At 33.8% G+C, this 20,330-nt stretch overlaps 1 protein-coding gene across 2 annotated transcripts in view; it reads left to right on the plus strand.

Annotated features, from left to right (window-relative positions):
* Nucleotides 1–1,461: 1,461 nt before the first annotated feature.
* osbpl2b (oxysterol binding protein-like 2b) overlaps nucleotides 1,462–20,330 on the plus strand; it is a 37,863-nt gene continuing 18,994 nt past the window's right edge. For both annotated transcript variants that reach the window (XM_056449391.1, XM_056449392.1), the window contains exons 1-4: nucleotides 1,462–1,564; nucleotides 12,319–12,458; nucleotides 18,792–18,915; nucleotides 19,107–19,182. In XM_056449391.1, the coding sequence (XP_056305366.1) occupies nucleotides 12,422–12,458; nucleotides 18,792–18,915; nucleotides 19,107–19,182 (237 nt within the window). In that variant the 5' untranslated portion in view covers nucleotides 1,462–1,564; nucleotides 12,319–12,421. The remainder of the gene's footprint in view (nucleotides 1,565–12,318; nucleotides 12,459–18,791; nucleotides 18,916–19,106; nucleotides 19,183–20,330) is intronic.

A 20,330-nucleotide genomic window follows, 5' to 3' on the forward strand; every position in this document is an offset into this window, starting at 1 on the left:
ATAGTTTGAAAAAAGTGGATGAGGTCTCTCTGTGCTCAAACACTTTATTGATGGCACAGCTGTAGAAATTCCATATAACATTGCTTGATATTGGTAGTCTATGGGCCACTACTTTATCAAGGACGTCTGTGCGCTTGGGTGGATAGCAGTTGCATCATACTGTGTATTTTGACCAATTGTGGTTAAAAAAAGCATTAAAAAAGCCAAACTAATGACCTGGACAAAATTGAAGGGTACCAACAATTTTATATATAGTTGCAATCAGAATTATTAGCCTTCCTGAATTATTAGCCCCCCTGTTTATTTATTTCCCCCCAATTTCTGTTTAACGGAGAGAAGTTTTTTCAACAAATTTCTAAACATAATAGTTTTAATAACTCATTTCTAATCACTGATTTATTTTATCTTTGCCATGATGACAGTGAATAATATTTGACCAGATATTTTTCCAGACACTTCTATACAGCCTAAAGTGACATTCAAAGGCTTAACTAGGTTAATTAGGGCAGGTTAGGGTAATTAGGCAAGTTATTGTATAACGATGGTTTAATCTGTAGACTATCGAAAAAATATATAGCTTAAAGGGGCTAATAATATTAACCTTAAAATGTTTTTAAAAAAAATTAAAAACTGCTTTCATCCTAGCCTAAATAAAGCTAATAAGACTTTCTCCAGAAGAAAAAATATTATCAGACATACTTTAGTTCTTCACACTTTCTTTAGCTTCTTTGAAAATCTATGTCTAATTAGTAATTATTTATTTATTCCATTATGTCATAAAGGGTGTCTATTATTTATATGCAATCATGTAATGTAAGGGAAAAGGTAAAATTGAAATTACAGTTCTATTTAAAATCAATCCGATGTTGAAATTTATTTGCTCAATAAAAACATCATACATCAAATAAATATTTATTTTCTATTCTGCTTTAATGTTTTATTTCAATGTAGCTTTTAATGCAGTTAAAATGTAATATTAGAATAACTTATTTTTTATATGTATATATAAAGTATATTACAATATTACAGATTTTTTTATTTCACATTTAATTAATTTTCCTTCACATCCTTGGTGAGCATTAGTTATTTAATAAATTTAATAATTCAAAAACTTTGACAATTAGTGTACTAGTAGAAGCAGATATTGTCTAATTGAAATGAAATGTAGACCTATAACTGTAACATATATTAAAGGTTTTGTGGGAAGTACAGCGATTTTTTGTCATTTTTTGTACAGAATAGTGTACATTTTGAATAAAAAATCTATAAAAATGGATATATGAACCACATATTTTTCTGAATCACATCATTAATTTACAAGTGAGTGTTTAAAAACACAAAAACTGCATCATAAATACATTGTGCAATACAAATGGTCTTGCTCTGACGTAACCCGTCAGGCGACGAAAATCCCGCGATATAATTGGCCAAGAGACACGTCAGTCAACCCGCCCATATCGGTCTTTTCCGGCTGTATGTTGTCAGCCTTTCAGCAGCAGCAGCAGCATCATCAACTGTACATCAATCCATTCCCAAGTGAAGAGAGAACCAACAGTCATCACAGGTAACCGACTTTCTTCTTTCAAAGTAGCCTTTTCGACTCTTTTACACCAGTAATGAAAGTTGTCAAGCAATGCTTTTCAGCAGACCTAAAGCTCTCGAGGCGTCAGTAAGTTTGTCAGTTAGCGACTGGAGCTTTAGCCTATTAGCATCTGTTTTCAGTCTCCGGCTGTACTCGTAAAACTCCGTGAACTGCTGACATACATAACAGTTTTCAGTTAAAAGCGATCACTGGAAAAAAAAACAATAAGTTACCTTCTTAAACCAAAACACTCCAAAAATTCAGTCTAGCTTGGAAGCTCACTGGATTTAAGTACACAGCCCTCATTTGGAAGAGTTGACTGCAGGATTTGTTGACGTTTTTGACGTTAAAGTTGGATGAATATAATCAAAACATTTTCAGACAAGCGTTGACTTTCTGTTTGAAAGGTTCAGGAGGTTCAAACAGGTCGTGTTGAGTTTGAGCGCTGTTCATCTGTCATTTCCCCCTTTTATTCCTAATAAAAGTAAACAGTTGGATTGTGTCGTTTTGCTTTCTTCGTAACGTTAATTTAATCAGTTTTAAACGTTTTTCTCGATACACTGTACAGTCGAAGTTAGTTTTAATCCTTGAGTCTTTAACGTTATTCACTAACATGTAATGTAAATGAAACGACTTTCTTTATTGCGTGACTAACTTGCAGATGAGAGGATTTTTCTCGATAATATTGTGAAGTGAACTGTCAAAGTTACAGCTTCTGTCAAGTGTTAAATTCTGATTAAAAAGTTGTGTAATGTAGCCTGTGTGCTGATATTCAATAATTTTATGTATTAAATACATTCTGACTATAAACATGTACGGTATTGTTATCGTTGGCGTTTAATAAATACCTTAAATATTTAAAAACTTTCATAAATTGGGATTAAGTTGGTTTTATATTCACACATTCAGGCTTTCTCCTTAGAATTATCTTTTCAGAAAAGTATTCTTTGCTAATTCTGAACAGGGAAATCATATTATCAGTCAATAACTATCAAAATACAACATTGTTTACTAGGAATACTCCGATCAATCGGCCGAAGATCGGTATCGGCCGATAATGAAATTTCACGACCGTATCGGTACTAGCTGATCTGGCCGATTTCATGAAATGGGGTCTGTTCTTCGTACATGGATTAGTCAGTTAGCTGGATTTGGATATTGACGATTTGACACGATCCAAGATCGTTTAGTTCTTCAAAACTCATCTGAGACTTGTTGTCATAGCAACAGTTCTGGTAGCTCAAACCTGCTCGGGAGCAGGTTCATTTCATATAAACAGGATTAGATCGGGTCAGTTCAAGCAAAGATAATACTGAAAGTATGCACCAAATGCTGATATTTTCTGACAGTAGTTATACACACTTGGAAAATAGTAAATATATATTTTTAACTACATATAAACTTAAAAAATATATATTAATAAAACTTATGCAATCTGCACTCTGAAATAAAAGTACAAAGACTGCCACCTGCTGGTTCAAAGAGAACACTTATTGATATGAACTTTTTAGATACAAACGCGTACATGCACTATTCGACTTTTTTAAAAAAGGATAATAATTTATGCAGTCATGCATGTGTTTTGACCGCTAATATGCCAGTGATTTAATGCTTCTCAAAAGTCGCAGACACCTTTACCAATATCCAAATGCTAAATTAATTTATACAGTTATTCCTTACGCCAATTAAAAAAAACTTGAGTAGGCCTAGGCTACTATAATAAAGAAAATCTTCTCTAAATGTAGAACTAAATACATTGATATGCATTGAAATACATAATGAATACTCTTGACGCATGAAAGTGTAAAGCCTGCAGCTCACAACAAAGGTGGAAAGTTATTGCGTGTCATATTTAACAAACCATTAACTGCTAATTTTATGTCATTTTACTCGCATGGATAATTGAATATTAGTCAGATGATGTCATTACGCTGCTGTGCCGCCAGCCAATCGTTGCATTGCTGATCATGATTTTGAGGATCGATAGATCCGTCCTTCACAACAAATGCAGAGATCTCAGATCAGTTTATCCAGACATTTTAATCTGATTCGCGAACTTGTTTGAAGAACCAAATTAGCCAGAGATCGGTTATCAAGATTAAAAGATCCTGGATCTGCCAAATCATTTTAGATCATTTTAAGCAAGGTACGAAGAACGGACCCCTGATTTCATCAACCAATCGCAAGTGTTACGAGCTTACAACCCAGGTTATACATCTACAGTGCTACAACACATGCGCAATGTTTCCAAATTGCATTGTTGGTAGTTTTTCCTATCATTTTTTTTCTGTCTGTTTTATCTAATTTTTTATTTTGTAAAGCTGCTTCTGACCATTACATGTATGCAACATCCTTAATTTATTCTCTTCTGTAAGGCAATATCTCATTCATTGAGGGAAAATGTGCTTATGCAACAGTAAAGTTATTTAAAGCTTGAAGCATCACAATCTCTACTCTGTATCAGCTGATCACAATGACGAGGAATTGGTAGTTATTATCGGCTGCAAAAATACTGATCGGAGCATCTCTATAGTTTACAGTCTATCAAACAGTGCTAATGTTGTTTTGAAGTTAGACATACATTTTTAGATCCAATATTCAAAGTTGCACAGTAAACAATACAAACAGTTCGTGTCATTGAACTAATATGCCAGTATAAAACCAACTTTCAATCTTTCATAATGCATTTTAAGAATATTCAGATTGCTGTATTTGCAGTGGTTTTCATTTGTGTAGGCCTGTTAACACTTTTTTTTAAATTTTTTTTTTAAGTAATAAAGCTTTTTTTTTCTAACATTATTTAATTGAACTACACAATTTGGACCACATTTATTAACCTTAAGTGATGTTAATATTTAATAACTCAAACCATCTATAGTTAGTAAATTGGTGCAGAAATTAAACCTCTGGCCTGAAACTGAAGTTTTTTTGAATCACTTGGCCAAAAACAGAAATGCTTAATAACAATTAGTTGTTTTATTAAATTATTTAAAGTAATTTTGCTGCTCTTTTTAAATGTAACTCGATCATTTAAATTATATTGACTTAAAAAAATGTAAGCCAATAAAATAACCACAATATGAATGGAAAAATGTGTAAGTAATCATTATTCATAATGAAAATTCCTAATTCAAAATTCATTATTCATAATGAATTGAAAAAAAATCATAGTTTAAAAAACAAATCAGTAAATCACCATCAAAAGTAATAACTCTTTTATTTAATGGAGCTATAAACTAATAGTTCAGTTGTATGGTTTTTTTTCCTCTGTTGATGTTAGTTAATTAAAAATGTTTGCCAAATGGAGCTTAATGTAAAAAGTAAGCTATTATATTTTATAATCATTTTGCAACTAATTTGTTTAAACCATTGTTTTACTCTGAAAATGTATGCACACAACTCAGTAAAACAAATGTTGATTTCTTTTGTGATGTATACCTGCCAAAACTATTTTTGCTTATCCCAATATTGTGATAATGAGTACCATGATAAAAGCTTATCTCGGTTATCTTAAGATAATATGATACCTTCACAATCCTAGTTTCAATCCATAGAAGTACATTCAGTAATGTACTTTAGGGAATGCCACAAGTTCTGCTGTGGAGTTATTGGTTAATTTCTATTCTGAGGTACTGTATCGCGTGTATCTTGGGGCAAATCAGTAGAAAAATGTACAGTAGATCAGTATCAGGCCAAATTCCAGAAAGAAAAACGAGGTGTCACTGCTTTTTTTTGTGTGTGTGCGTAGTATGGAGATATCCAACTACACCTTGACTTGCTAACTAATGAGTGTCACTGGCAGATATGTATGTGTGTGTGCGTGTGTGTGTGTACCTCCCAACCAAACTACATTCCAAGAGTGTCAACGAAACTGAGTAACGCAAGAGTCTGTGATTCATTCCGCTTCTGAAAGCCTGTGGGTGTTTGTGTGTTTACATACAGTCGCTTTATTAGGCTGTCGTGCCCTTTCAGATATCACTTTGTCCTTTTGTACCTGAAGTCCTCGTCAAATCAAAACGGGCAGTTCTTCTTTTTTAAATGGAATATTGCAATGTTTAATGTATTTTATTTGTGCACATTATTTGTGTTTGTTTTTATTTAAATGCCTCTGTAATAAATTTTTTAAATACTGTTTTTTTAGGGGATTTTTTCCTCGACTTTTCTTGAAAAAAGCTGAAGCATGTCCAATTCATTTATGAAGACTGCAGCAATTCTTTTGAAAAAATATGGGTATAACTTTATTTTGACGGTCCCTTTTGCACATTTTGTTGACTAGAAGTTACATTGCAACTACATACTGATTCTCATTACAATATTAGTAGACTGTCAGCTTAGTTTCTAATAGTTTCTGCTAATATTTCTCCACAATATTTCAAACTTTGCAAGTACATGTCAACTTTCACTTACCGCAACCTTACAGTCTACCAATACTCTGAGAATTAGTTGCCATTTGGTTTCACTGTAACTTATAATTGCGCCCACACTGAATCTGTGTGCGCAGATTTTCTATTTATTTGTGTAAAAATGTGTACATTTATATCTATAATATAATTATAATTTTTATAATAATAATATTTATAATATTATTCATATATTATACAGTTTTTAAATGAATTTCAGTAATAATATTGACTAATATGAAAATGTTCATATGATTTTTTTGGAATACAGTTTGTAAAATAATATTTTCTGTCTTTTTGTAGATATATTTTATGAGAGACTTGCTTTGTTTACCAAATAAGTGGATCTAATTGGATTTGCATTGTAAACATTAAATAAAAGTTATGACGTTTTTTTTTTAAATTTAACATATAAAGTTTTTAGTTATGATATTTCCAAAATCATTCTGCATAAATCTGCTGATTGTATTTACAAAATTCTCAGCAGAAATAGCACAAAATGTCTGCAGATCCTGTCTGGCCCTACTTATAATCTACAAAATGTGACCATCAATATGAAATGATGCCAATTTATGTTGTTGTTAATATTACTGTATTGAGATTTACATTATACAGTAGTTATTTGTTTTTTAGTTCATTTCTTCAAACATTTTATTAATTTGTTGTGAAGAGGTGTAAATTGTGTGTACATAATGACAGCAGGTTTTCTCACATATCTAAAATGACTCAAAGGGAGCAAAAGTAAGTCCTGTCCTACATTTACAGTATGTCCTGTTTTTCTTGTTCAAGAAGTCAGTTGTTTATACACACAATATATATGCACTAGATGGAAATCACATATATATCCCAATAACAAATAAAATCAACTGTAATTTCTGTTTCATGCTGGCTTTAATGTAGAAAAAAAAACGTCACAAATTTGGCCTCATCGGAGTTCCGAAAATTCTATACATTTCCACATTGCTTCAATAATAATTTTGGCCACGTTTTGCCCATTTTAAAAGGCGCTTATTAAGGTTGCATGATATTGGAAAAAAGTACATTGATATTCAAATTTTCTGTGATTTTTTTTTTTTTTTTTTTTTTTTTTGTATTGCAGTTTTTTTGTTACACAAGATAAAAAAAAAATTCCGATTTAGTGGCCATTTGCGCTGAACATGCAGTGAATGTAACGCACCGAGATTCAGGCCATTAAACAGCTCCAGTCCACTTCGAGTCTTTCAGGGCTCGCTCCGAAAACACTCGATTGATCTCTGCTGGTGGATCAACGTTCACCACATGATTGCTCTCAGTGCCATTATAACTTTAGGTGGGTTTGCAAACCTATGCCGTTTGCATTTTCCACGGTCACAAAATCTCCCTGCCATGTCAGCGCCTGGAAAGCGTGAGTGCGTTGCGTCGTGTGTGGGAAATAAAAAAAAATTGCCTTAGTTATAGCCTCTTTCATAGTTAATCCAGTGTGCATGGCGATTAGTCTCGGTGTACAAGCTCGGAATTTTAAACTAGCGCACAGTTGGCATAACTTTTAGTTGCAGCAGTTTTGTTTTGTGCAGAAACGGTGTTGAGAAGCTTTGATTAATTAGCCGCGAAAAATTAAAGCGCGGTTAATAGTGAAACCGGTTAATCGTTGCATCCCTATTTAACTGAAATGACTCCAAAATTTTGTGTTCTGACTTGGTCAACAATCCTGACTCCACATTGGACGTCCTGCGATGTGACTATTGCGTATTCACACATGGCTATATCGATGCTAAATTGATATATTGTGCAGTCCTAAAATGTATTACTTGAATGTGTTCATCTCAATAAATTTTGCAGCTTTATTTGAAATCACAGACATTTCTGTTGTCATCTGTTCTAGTACACCTCCTTTTCCTCATTGCTCTAAGAATTTTACAATTTTAAAGGCTCACCATAGGCATTATTCGTTTTACCTGTGTGTGTGATTTTTGTGTCACATTTTGATCCATTTTCTCATTGACTTTCAGAAAAGAGTGTCTGTGGGCTCTTAATGGCTTATAAAGTCTTAAATTTCAAAAGCAAAACATTTGTCCTTATAAAAACTTAGTCACTTCAATGTCATGTAGGTCTCAAATCATTTGAAATGGGTCTTAATTTTCCTATGACATGTAAATAAAAGACTTTTCTTCTTGACCAACCAGGCTATTAGAAACTATCTTTAGTGTTTAGTCTGTATAAGTCTGAAATTTAATTTATAATGCTCTTAAAAAGGTCTAAAAGTTTTACACTTGACTTGGTAAACGTGCCGAAACTTTGATAAAATTCTGTGGGAATTAATCTGGCAATTCGCACCACCTGCAACTGAGTCTCTTATTTTTTTACGCAGAGTAAATGTCCATGGTTATCGGTTGCCACAGCACCTTTATTCTGTCTCTAATTCCGCTTTGCTTGCTCCTGGGAACACTGTGCAGTGTATTCGCAGATCAGGGATCATTACTGTAACACAACATTATCTCTCAGAGGGCTGCTGAGACGTCTGTGTTATTTGAACATTTCAGCTCATTGCAGAACACTTGTTTCTCCATGTAGGTGAAAGTGCATTGGAGATAATGTATCAGATTCTGATGGAAACGTTGAGCAATACGGTCTCTCTCTCCCTCTCCTTTGATCCTCTTTGATTTCAGGGGACTTCATTTTTCTCCTTTTGACCCTTTGCCTATTTAGACATCGGCTTTAATGTGTGTTTAAGGGGATAGTTCACCCCAAAAATCGAATTTTGTCATTTATTTGCTCACTTTCGTGTCATTTGAAACCCATATGACTGTCTGTCTAAAATGCAGCTCAAAAGACTGATCTAATTTCTGTTCAATTCAAGCTCTCAATAACTTAATAGTCTGGTAGCCATGGAAAACAACCCTCTGGAGTGGATGATTGTCTCTGAATGACAACTTTTTCTGTTTTTATTCACACAAAACTATCATATAATGTATTATTGAACAATTCCAGCTTTATGGAGGTGACATTTGCAGTAAAATCTTAAAACGTATATTCATAAAGTATATGTTTACATTATATTAAAACATCCTTTTTATATTTTCCAAAACAGCTAAGCACAGTTATGGGAGCTGAAAATGATCAATCTGTAAACATTTTTTACATTTTTAAATGAGGAAAATAAACATCGCATGTTATGGATGTGACGAAAAAAGCCAGTTTGCAGTTTACATCATACTTTGTAGAAATTCTGTGAATTAAATTGCACAACCCAAAAGAAACCATGCTAATCAATAGGATAAGAGTCGGTTCAGTATAGAACAAACATGATTGATTTTATTTTATTTGACATTTTTAGCATTTATGAGGAAAAAGCTTCATTTTGGATGTGACGTCTCTCAGTTATGGATGTGACAGATGTGAAATTGGCACTTGTGTGATTTTGGTAATTCAAATATACTAGTTTGAAAACACTGACAGAGACATTTTTGAGTATTTTTAAAGCACTTTAAAGTACTTGCTTACGCAAAAAAATGCAGAAATGGTTTTGATTTTTTTTGCGGAAACTTTATTTCATGGCAAGGTTGACATTTACATGGAATTGCTCTATTACACATCAACCAATAAATAATAGTTTTTGTTTTTTAATAAATCAGTACATTGTTATATTCTAATAAAATGTGAGAATGGGTATTGCTGAGGTAAACAACATGATTGGCATTTAATTCAACCAAAAATGTAAATTCTATCATGTACTTGCCTTCAAAATCCTTCAAACATAAAATATTTTTATCCTTCAGACAGAGATACTTATGTGAAATTTCTGTTCCTGCATTTAAAAGTCCATTATCATAAAGATCCTTGTGCTGTTGCTCTAACCTTATTGATGGGCTACATATTTTGGAAAAAAAATGCAGAAAATATAGTTACAATAGGTGCATATTGACATTAAAACTAAAATCATTCTTGAAAGAAAGAATTTTTTTTTTAATGTTTATTTTTAATGAATTGTTTGCCATGCAAATTTTTAGAATGGCCAAAACAACATTTCAGATATTTTACAGTGTGGTTGGTCAACTGGTTTGTCCGTTAAAGGTGACCCATCACACTCACTGTTATCACATGATCTGTTCAAACAAAATCGCATGACCTTTTAAAATTTTTTTTTTATTATATTCATTCATTTATTTTGTGTTCGGCTTAGTCCCTTTATTAATCAGGGGTCGCCACAGCGGAATGAACCACCAACTTATTCATCCCATGTTTTACGCAGCGGATGCCCTTCCAGCTGCAACCCATCACTGGAAAACATCCATACACACTCATTCAAACACATACACTACTGACTATTTTAGCTTACCCAATTCACCTATACCACATCTCCCTGGTGAACATGGGGAGAACATGCAAACTCCACACAGAAATGCCAACTGACCCAGCCGTGGCTTGAACCAGCGACCTTCATGCTGTGAGGCGATTGTACTTACCCATTGCGAAAACTACGACGTAGTGTGAACTAATGGCGTAACCGTAGCAGAACTTGTGCGTTTTAAAACTATTAGTGTAAATGGGGCCTATGATAATCACTGTCATTTGTGTTGCCAGTAGTTGTCGATGCTACTTTAGCGATCAACCAGATTGTGTAGCTTTTTCATGATTTAAGCGTTGTTTTAAAGGAATATTCATGCAAAAAAAAAAAGAAAATTATTTGCTTAAAATCCACTTGTTTCAAAACTGTTTAAGTTTCTTTCTTCTAATAAACCCAAAGTAAAATATACTGAGGAATGTTGGCAATCGGCAGCCGTTGACACAAGGTTAACCTCTGTGAAGTTGGCACCCCATAAAAACAAAAAATCTCCAAAACTTCGCTGAGATAGTAAGCATTATTTTTTTGACCATGTGATGTCAGTTTCCGCCCCATGTTGCTCAAATCACTCCAAATCAGCACAGTTAGTTTGGGCTTGATTCATGCTGGTTTGTGCCGTTAAAACAAACACTATCTGTTTTCCTCATTTAGATAGAATCAATATATTTCGGGAGCCGTCCGTGACATCACTTTCCACCTCATTTTCTCTATATCGCGCGTAACTGGTGTCATTCGTTTGTACTCGATTTGTGCCGTTAATCAAACACCGTATCTATTTTTGTTGTTTAGATAGGTCCCAAAATATTTTGATTAGGCAATGTGACGTCACTTGCCACCTTTTTTATTTTTATTTTTTTATTATAAATTTTTTTTATTATTGTACAAAATTGGTTTAGTTCGTTTGTGCTGATTTATGCCGTTAAAATACACACTATCTATTTTCATTGTTTAGATGTAACCAAAATATTTTGGGGGCCGTGACGTCCCTTCACCCCAGTTCCTCTAAACCTCACAGAAAGGGCTGTCGTTTGTTTGTGCCGTTGAAAAGAACAACGGATATTTGTATTTGTATACTGAGGAATGTTGGGAAGTGGCAGCCTTTGACACAAGGTTATGGACCTCTAATAATAAGCAGTATTAGCAGTGACACTTGCCTTGGTGTACACCACAATGAATTGTTGTTATGCAGAACATTGTCATAATTTGAAAGTATTTTTCACCACAGCATTGCAGATAACCACAATTGATCTTGTCTTTAAAAAAAAAAAAGGTACGGTAAGGTTTATTATTAGAAAGCAAGAAATGTTATGTAACACACTTGCAGGTTGATGTCTATTACGTCACACATAGAAAGCAAATCTGTTCATTGCAACAATGCAATATTTTCCTGATTGTGAGGTTGAAGGTGCAACTGTGTCAGTGAATAAGCACTCGTAGTACCACTTGATTTGCCATCACTTTCAAGGTACTTAAAGACTTCAAAGTTACCCTTGGGCTGTAATAAAACTGCTAATCGCTCTCCAGTAATTTGTGCTCGGGGAATTCGTTGAGCCTCAATGGCAATCTGCTAGAACAGAATGCGAAAAACATTCAACAAGCTTTCTTTAATTAACTCCTCAATGGCTACATAAAGTTGCGTAGCTGGCATGATATACTTTAACCATGCTAGAAGCGTTCCCTCTGGTCTTTGACTAGACTGAGATAAGGCCGTCCAGTGTGCGTCACAGTACAGGTCTGTCTGTCCGGTTATGCTCTTTTGGAGACAGCTGGTCCAAAGTTCAAGCGTATATCAGATCCTGTGGGAGGAGATTCACAGTGGCTCCGCCTCTCTACTTAATAGCAGCCAGCTAGTTTCAGTTAAACATGACAGATGAATGGGTGCACGATTGAACTTTGGCTCGAAGGTCATTTGAGGTAACAGGTGAATGATGAGATTTTCCATATATGTTTTGTAATGTACTGTTGTTGCTCACGAGTCTGGTTCTGACCTTTTCCATGTGCGTGTTTCTTCACAGGTGTCCTTGTTTTGGAAAGTGGTGTTGTTCGAAGTCTACAGAGACCAAATAGAGGAAGAGATCATGTTTTAGAGACCCCCTTATTGGCAGCCCATTCTCTACAATGAACAATGAAGATGAGTTCTATGATGCCGTCACAGGTGAGGCGTTTCTTTTTAATTGGCATAGTGATGAGTATAGGTCTGTTATTGGACTATTAAAAGGATAGTTCACTAAAAAAATTACATTTACACTTTACTCATTTAAGACCTATTTGACTTTTTTCTTTGGTGACACACAAAAGAAGATATTTTGAAGAATGCTGGAATCCTCTTACCTTTGTTTTTCCTACTATGGAAGTCAATGATTACAGGTTTTCAGCTTTCTTCAAAATATCTTTTGCGTTTAAGAGAAAAAAAGAAACTCCTAAAGTAGGGTTGGGCAATAAAATTGGTATCGATATTTACTGACCGAACACCACTGTTAATATCGATTAATAAAAAGATGCGGTGTGAAGGCTATAGTTTTATTAAAATGTGGCTGCTGAGCGCACACCCGGGAGGGAATGCCAATAAGCTTAGGGTGTAGATTTGTCATTTTCATTTTCTAGCTGCATTTAGTAGAAAACATTTCAACTTTTCCGAATGCGGCGAGCGCACCGCGCACGTAAGTAGAACTAACCAATATGCTTCACACTTTGTATGAAATATACACATTTCAATAATGGTAGACTAATTACCTCAGACAAACACAGCGCACCCAGACACTGCAGTGCTTTTTACTTTTTAAACTTGCATCGGAGCTGCAGCAATGGTTTGTCAGTTTGTCATCCTCTGAGGAAACGGTGGATGGTCGCCTAGATATGAAAGACGCCACGAGTCCGTTGTAAATTGTCAAGCAATCCACATGCGCACGCTTGTCACTTCAGGTCAGAATAACAACACATGCGAAAATGAGTGCCGTAGCTAGCAGCAGTGAGGAGATTGCAAATAAAAAAAGAATGTAAGGATGTTGCTAGAGTGGCTTTTTGGTTTCTTTTCTTGTGCATCCCAGCCACTAGCTCCCCATCTGAAAGATTTTTTTAGCATAGGGGGTAATGTAGACATTTAACGTCACAATTTGTACTGTTGCAATATGTATTTGAATAATGATGGTTGGTTCCTTTACGTAAAGGCTCAGATTTGATTATCATAAGTTGTGTTGTTTACAGAGTTTGAGGTTTACTGTATCATTATTATTCACACCATACAGATGTTGATCTACCTTAAAGTTTGCTTTGATTGCTCAGTATACGTTTTACTATTGCACACACTTTGTAACATTTTATTTATAAAGTTTAAGAGTCTCTTTAACACTCATGAGATCAGGTAATTAGTTTAAATATTCCTAAATGGATTGTTAAAAATGTTCAATAATTATCAATATTTATTGAATGATATGAAACATGATATCATGTTTTTTTTTCCCTATTTTCCCTATCCTAAAAGTTTGAAACCACTCCTGGTTGAGTAAATAATGATAAAATTTTAGTTTTTTGCTGAACTCTCCCTTTAAGGTCTAGTTAAATGAATATAAAAAGATAATTAGTATTGTTTATGGCTGCACAATTAAAGCAAATGCTTTGCACAACACAGTGTGGTATAGTGTAATTATTACAGTGCAAAAGTCTGAAATAAAAGGGGTTGAAATAAATGAATAAATAATAACAATCTAATATACATTTTAAAAAGATGTTAATTTGATTCTTTTTAAAATTTGAAATATAACTGTTTTTTTGTTTATTATTTCATTGGCATATGATATCATCACAATAATTTTAAAACATGCAGTGTCAGTATAATATTCTGATCATTATTAGGGGTGTCAATTTATTGTTTTTGTTTTTTTACACCATGATGTAGATGTGAACAATTCGGTATTGGTTCAGTAATAATCATAACTGGTTATTACATACTAAGCTCATTCATCATACATGCATTATATGGCGGTAGCTTACTATGGTTAGGAAGGCGACCGCGAGTAATTAAAATGCTCTAACTGCTTACAAAGCAGATAACTGCACAGTTCACTGTTTGTGAGTTTGCTGGACATTCTTTCACTGACAGGGAAGTAAATCAAAACCCAGCTAGGAAAAAATTAAAGCGCACACACACTCTCTCTCACACACACACTCTTAAAGGGCAAAATTGTTTTACAAATAATAAGTATAAATATATTTCTAAATTCTACATTTTAATACAAGAGTTATTGTGTTGCTAAGTAAAATATTAAATTGTTTATGGAAAGCATCGTCAATGCACGGTGATATCGAATTGATGGCATGAAAATGGTAACCGAACTGTGACCACTGTAGGTTCGCACCCCTAATAATTATGATAAAAAAGCCACTTTCATTTACTCCTGCTACTGTTTTCCAGCTGTATATGAAGAACTAATGAATGGGGTTTTGTTAAAACGTAAAGCTTGAAATCCTCCAAGGAAGCAGGTTGAATGGCTTAATTCAGGATCAGAAGTCATTTATAACATCACCTCTGTAACAACACAAGCCCATCTGGAGCTGTCGCATGTCATGAAAACATTGACTTTCTCTCAGCACTGTCCGAGATCACACAGCAGTATTAACCAGCTGTGTTTTCAGAGGACTGTCTCATTTGTCCCCTATTGTGTTTTGGCCACTGTTGACTTTTGGATCGAAGCCTTGTGTGTTTGTTATGACAGACATTGTGTGCTGTGCTGGTCTGGTGTCAGTTTACTACAGTCCGTTGATTGCTTCAATTATGTAGTGCTGCTTTCAGAAGATCTGATGGCTTGTCAGTGTGGAGATGAAATTGATGTCATAAATAAATAAGTATGGTGAGGTGGACTTTGGCGGGTCTTTGTGCTGGGCACCTGAACTCTGATATCAGCTCATGCACTCATGTCAGGTGGTACAAAACATGAAGGAGAAACATTTTATGTCATGTTGTTGAAGGGTTCCTCTGTCAATTTTTTTTTTTAATTTACCCTGTTTATCGTGTTTTGGTGTCTGCATCGAATGAATAAAAATGATTTTTTTCTATGCATAGAAAACAAATTAAAAGCATATAAAATGTAACTGACCAATGTTTCAAATGCTTTGTGAAAATAAAATGTTAAAGTATACACTACCTGACAAAAAGTCTTGTCGTTGATCCCAGTTGTAAGAGCAACAAATAATAACTTGACTTCTAGTTGATCATTTGGAAAAGTGGCAGTAGGTGGATTTATCTGATGAATCATCTGTTGAGCTGCATCTCAATCATCACAAATACTGCAGAAGACCTACTGTAACATGCACGGACCCAAGATTCTCTAGAAATCAGTCAAGTTTGGTGAAGGAAAAATCATGGTTTGGGGTTACATTTCATAAGAGGGCATGCAAGAGATCTGTAGAGTGAATGATAACATCAACATTTTGAGAGGTGCTAAGACATTTGTGCTGCCCGTTACATTACAAACCACAGGAGAGGGCAAATTCTTCAGCAGGATAACGCTGTTCCTCATACTTCAGCCTCCACATCAAAGTTCCTGAAAGCAAAGAAGGTAAAAGTGCTCCAGGATTGGCCAGCCCAGTCACTAGACATGAACATTAATGAGCATGTCTGGGGTAAGATGAAGGAGGAGACATTGAGGATGAATCCAAATAATCTTGATGAACTCTGAGAGTCCTGCAAGAAGGCTTTCTTTGTCATTCCAGATGACTTTAGTAATAAGTAATTTGAGTCGTTGCAGAGATGTATGGATGCAGTCCACCAAGCTCATGGAAGTCATACACAATATTCATTCTTTTTTTCACTGCACCATGACTTTATATTCTATACTGTACATTATTTCTGTTAAGTGACAAGACTTTTGTCTAAGTAAAGTCAGACCTTACTGTCCTAATTAAAAATCAAGGCATGATCATATTTTATTTTGGTAAAATAAGCGTAATCTAGAGGCCTTTGCCTTTCATATCAGCCACTTCTGATACCAAATGATCAACTAGAAGTGTCAAGTTATTATTTGTTGTTACTAAAACTTGGATAGGAGACGAGACTTGTTAGGTAGTGTAGGTGAGAAAATATTCCATTGTCTTACAGTATAACATATTTTATGTGCAAAATAAACAAAATTCTGCAATAACTTTCATGACCTCTTCTGTACTAATTAATATATGTAAATTAATAAACGGTAGTACAAGCATTTTTTTATGTAAAATGATTAAACCTATTGCTGACAACTTGGCGGAGTGTAAGGATTTAAAATGACAATTAATGATTATTTTGGGGCTGATCTGGGATTCATAGAGTTTTTATATTTATATATATATATATATATATGTATATATATATATATATATATATAATTTTATTTATGAATTTTATGGCAAATTATAGTAAAAGAAAAAAGACAAACAATTATACTTTAAAAAGTATAGATAGCTTAAGCGCATACAATGAAATAAAAAATATAATACCAACAAATAAAAAGGTAAATGATAATGTGGCTTAACAAAAACTACAATTGTACAATCTGTATCACACAATACACTCTACTTTGAACTTGGGAAAGAAAAAGAATCAATTTGCTGGAACAAGGATTTGGTCTATATTGGACAATAAAACATGTTCTTGGATAGATTTCCTAAATGGGTCCCAAATTTTCTAAAACTTGTTCGATGAAACCTAGAAAGTTGTTTAATGTCATCAAAAGATTGTTCTAAATGTAAAACCAAAACCTGTCATTATAAACTATTATTATTACACTGAATGAGTTTTTAGTCAGTGTCTTAAGTGAATTGTGGGTTAAAATGATGTGTGATTGTCATTACATTTTTGCTGTATTAAAAATCTAAAAACCAAATAATTTAATGAAACTGATTACAAAAAATATTAATTTTTCAATATGAAAACTTATTTTCTCACTCCAGCAGCCTACTTTTACTATTTAAAATTTCAAAAATAGGAAACATGCTTTTGTTCTAATCATATTATGTATATAATTTGTACATACAGTTGAAGTCAGAATTATTAGCCCCCCGTTAAATTATTATTTTCTTTCTTTTTTTAAATATTTCCCAAATGATGTTTAACAGATTAAAGACATTTTCACAGTATGTCTGATAATATTTTTCCTTCTGGAGAAAGTCTGATTTGTTTTATTTCAGCTAGGATAAAAGCAGTTTTAAATTTTTTAAAAGCCAATTTAAGGTCAAAATTATTAGCCCCTTTAAGCTATATTTTTTTCAGACAGTCTACAGAATAAACCATCGTTATACAATAATTTTCCTAATTACCCTAATCTGCCTAGTTAACCTAATTAACCTAGTTCAGCCTTTAAATGTCACTTTAAGCTGTATAGAAGTGTCTTGAAAAATATCTAGTCAAATATTATTTACTGTCATCATGGCAAAGATAAAATAAATCAGTTATTAGAAATGAGTTATTAAAACTATTACGTTTAAAAATGTGTTGAATCAATCTTCTCTCCATTAAACAGAAATTAGGGAAAAAAAATAAACAGGGGGGCTAATAATTCTGACTTCAACTGTTCATTTTGTTTGTAGCGAGAATTGTTTTTAATTTAAATTGTTTATTTATTTTTCTAAGAATGTTTATAATATCTGAAATGTGTTATTTTTCATGAAAATAATGATCAACTTAGTATTGGGCACAAGTTTTGATTTTGTGAATACTTAAACAGGGTGTCTGTGGAGTCTTAAAGTCAAAAACAAAATTTTAGGCCTGCAAAAGTGTTAAATTCGCTTAAATATTGTTTAAGGAACTGTTTGTGCTCTGAGAATTAAGTGGTAGAGCATAGGTCTCAAACTCAATTCCTGGAGGGCCACAGCTCTGCATAGTTTAGCTCCAAACACCTCCAACTCACACCTGCTTAATAGTCACTAGTAGTCTTGAACTTCTTGATTAGTTGGATCAGCTGTGTTTGATTAGAGTTGGAGCAAAACTGTGCAGAGCTGCGGCCCTCCAGAAATTGAGTTTACCTATGTGGTAGAGTAAGAAGGGTATTGGTTTTTATAGCAAGAAGAGTGTGGTTTGTCAAGCCCACTCACCTGTATGAATCACACTTAATAAATGCACAATGTTTTTTTGTTTTTTTCCTAATGATATGGAGGTAATGTAAGAAAGTGTCTGGTGCAAGTGTCGGTTAAAGTGTCAGAGAGATGAAAGAGCGTGTTCTACAGGTGGTTTGTCAAGCCCACTCACCTGTGTGAGGCACACTCAGAAGAGTTACATAGTGTTTTGAGGTTGTCCTGAATTTCATTCGTAATGATCTTAAGCTCTTAAATTTGACCTCGTAAAAGCCTCAGAAACCCTGCTAAATGAACTTGCATGCATTATTTTTATCTTTTATTTAAATTAGTTTATTTTACCTGCCTTTTACTGTACCTTTTGCTTTAACTAGTTTACTGGAAAGTCTGCAGACATGCATCTTTATCGGTCTCTGTCTTAATAAGATATGCATGTGTTTCCCAGGCTTGGATTCAGACGAGTCATGTGAAGGCACATCAGAAGCCAGTTTTAAAGATGCTGTAGTGTATGACGGCGCTCAGAAGAACAATGGAACGGTTCCACAGGAGAACGGAATTAAGAAGCGCAGGTATGGCCAGATTCCAGTGCTGTGATCCGTCAACTCCTTTTGTCAAGCTTTGTGTCTCTGCCTTTAATCTTTTCAGTCTCCCTGTCTCTAGATTTCTATTGTTAATTCCAGATCACTTATAATATGTACATTCTTCTACTGAGAGACGTGTATGTTTGTTTACAAGTAAGAAAACCATCTTTTTCTCTTAGGTCGTGTCTTCCTGCCCCTATGTTCTCCAGAAATGATTTTAGTGTATGGAGCATTCTCAAGAAATGCATTGGACTGGTAAGACCAAAACCCAGATTGTCTGGCATTTTATTTTATATGAATACATTTTAAAATAGTCAGGATTACTCCCTAGTAGCTAAATAATGTGGTGTAGTTGCAAAAAAAAAATAGTGATGTGTATATATTTTTTTTCCATGATTGATTTCCATGATTATTTTCATTATTAAATGGGTAGTTCACCCCCAAAAACAAGAAAATATTTACTAGACAATAAAAAAATAAATTTATCATCAAGTTGTTTCAAACCTGTATGAGTTTCTTTATTCTGTAGCACACTAAAGAAGATATTAGCTAACTAGATTTATTCTTCTAACAGTTGGTATAATAATTACACAGCATGCTTAAAGTACCAGAGTTAGCCTGAAGAACTTGAAATCATATAGGACTGGAATTGTGTACCTATTTGCTTTCATATGTATTTGATGTCTTTGTTTTTGTTGGTATCAGGGTTCTTCATCATACTCGTACATCATTTCCACATACCTTGGTTTCTGCTCACGATGCATACAATTTTAGCTTAATGTCCCTGAACTCCCTTTTGTTGCTTCTGAAAAGATAACATTTGTAGTGAGGCCAAAGAAAGCACTCTGACCTCCTCAGATTGCAGAATTTAGTGGAAAATTAATACAAATGCTCATTCTTTTTAGGGAAATGTATGAGAATTCATATGTTTTTTTTTGGTCATTTGTTTTCATTTAAATCACAAATATTCACTTCTGTCATGTTTGTTCTGCCCTATAGTTAGTTATTACTCGATTTCCCTCGCTGGTGAAATATCCTTCTGAGATTTGTTAAGAGTGGGTTTTAGTGCAGCTCTGAGGGGAAAAGTAACCGCTTTTGAAGAATGTTGGTAAGCAGACAGTTGAAGATAACTTGACTTTTAATAGTAGAGGGAGAAAAGTAGTACTTGGAAGTACACAGCTGTTTTATAACCAACATTCTTCATAGTATCTTCTTTAATGTTCAGTAGTACAAAGAAACTCAAACAAGCATGTACATGATGACAGTTTTTTGTGAACTATCCCTTTAATAAAAAATAAATAAATAAACTAAAAAAGCACTAAAATTATTTTGAAAATCATTTCTACACATGAAACTGGTGAACGTTTTTTTTTTTTTAGGAAATATTTATTTCAATTGATTTG

Source organism: Danio aesculapii, chromosome 23 (assembly GCF_903798145.1).
Source record: "Danio aesculapii chromosome 23, fDanAes4.1, whole genome shotgun sequence".
Lineage (NCBI taxonomy): Eukaryota > Metazoa > Chordata > Actinopteri > Cypriniformes > Danionidae > Danio > Danio aesculapii.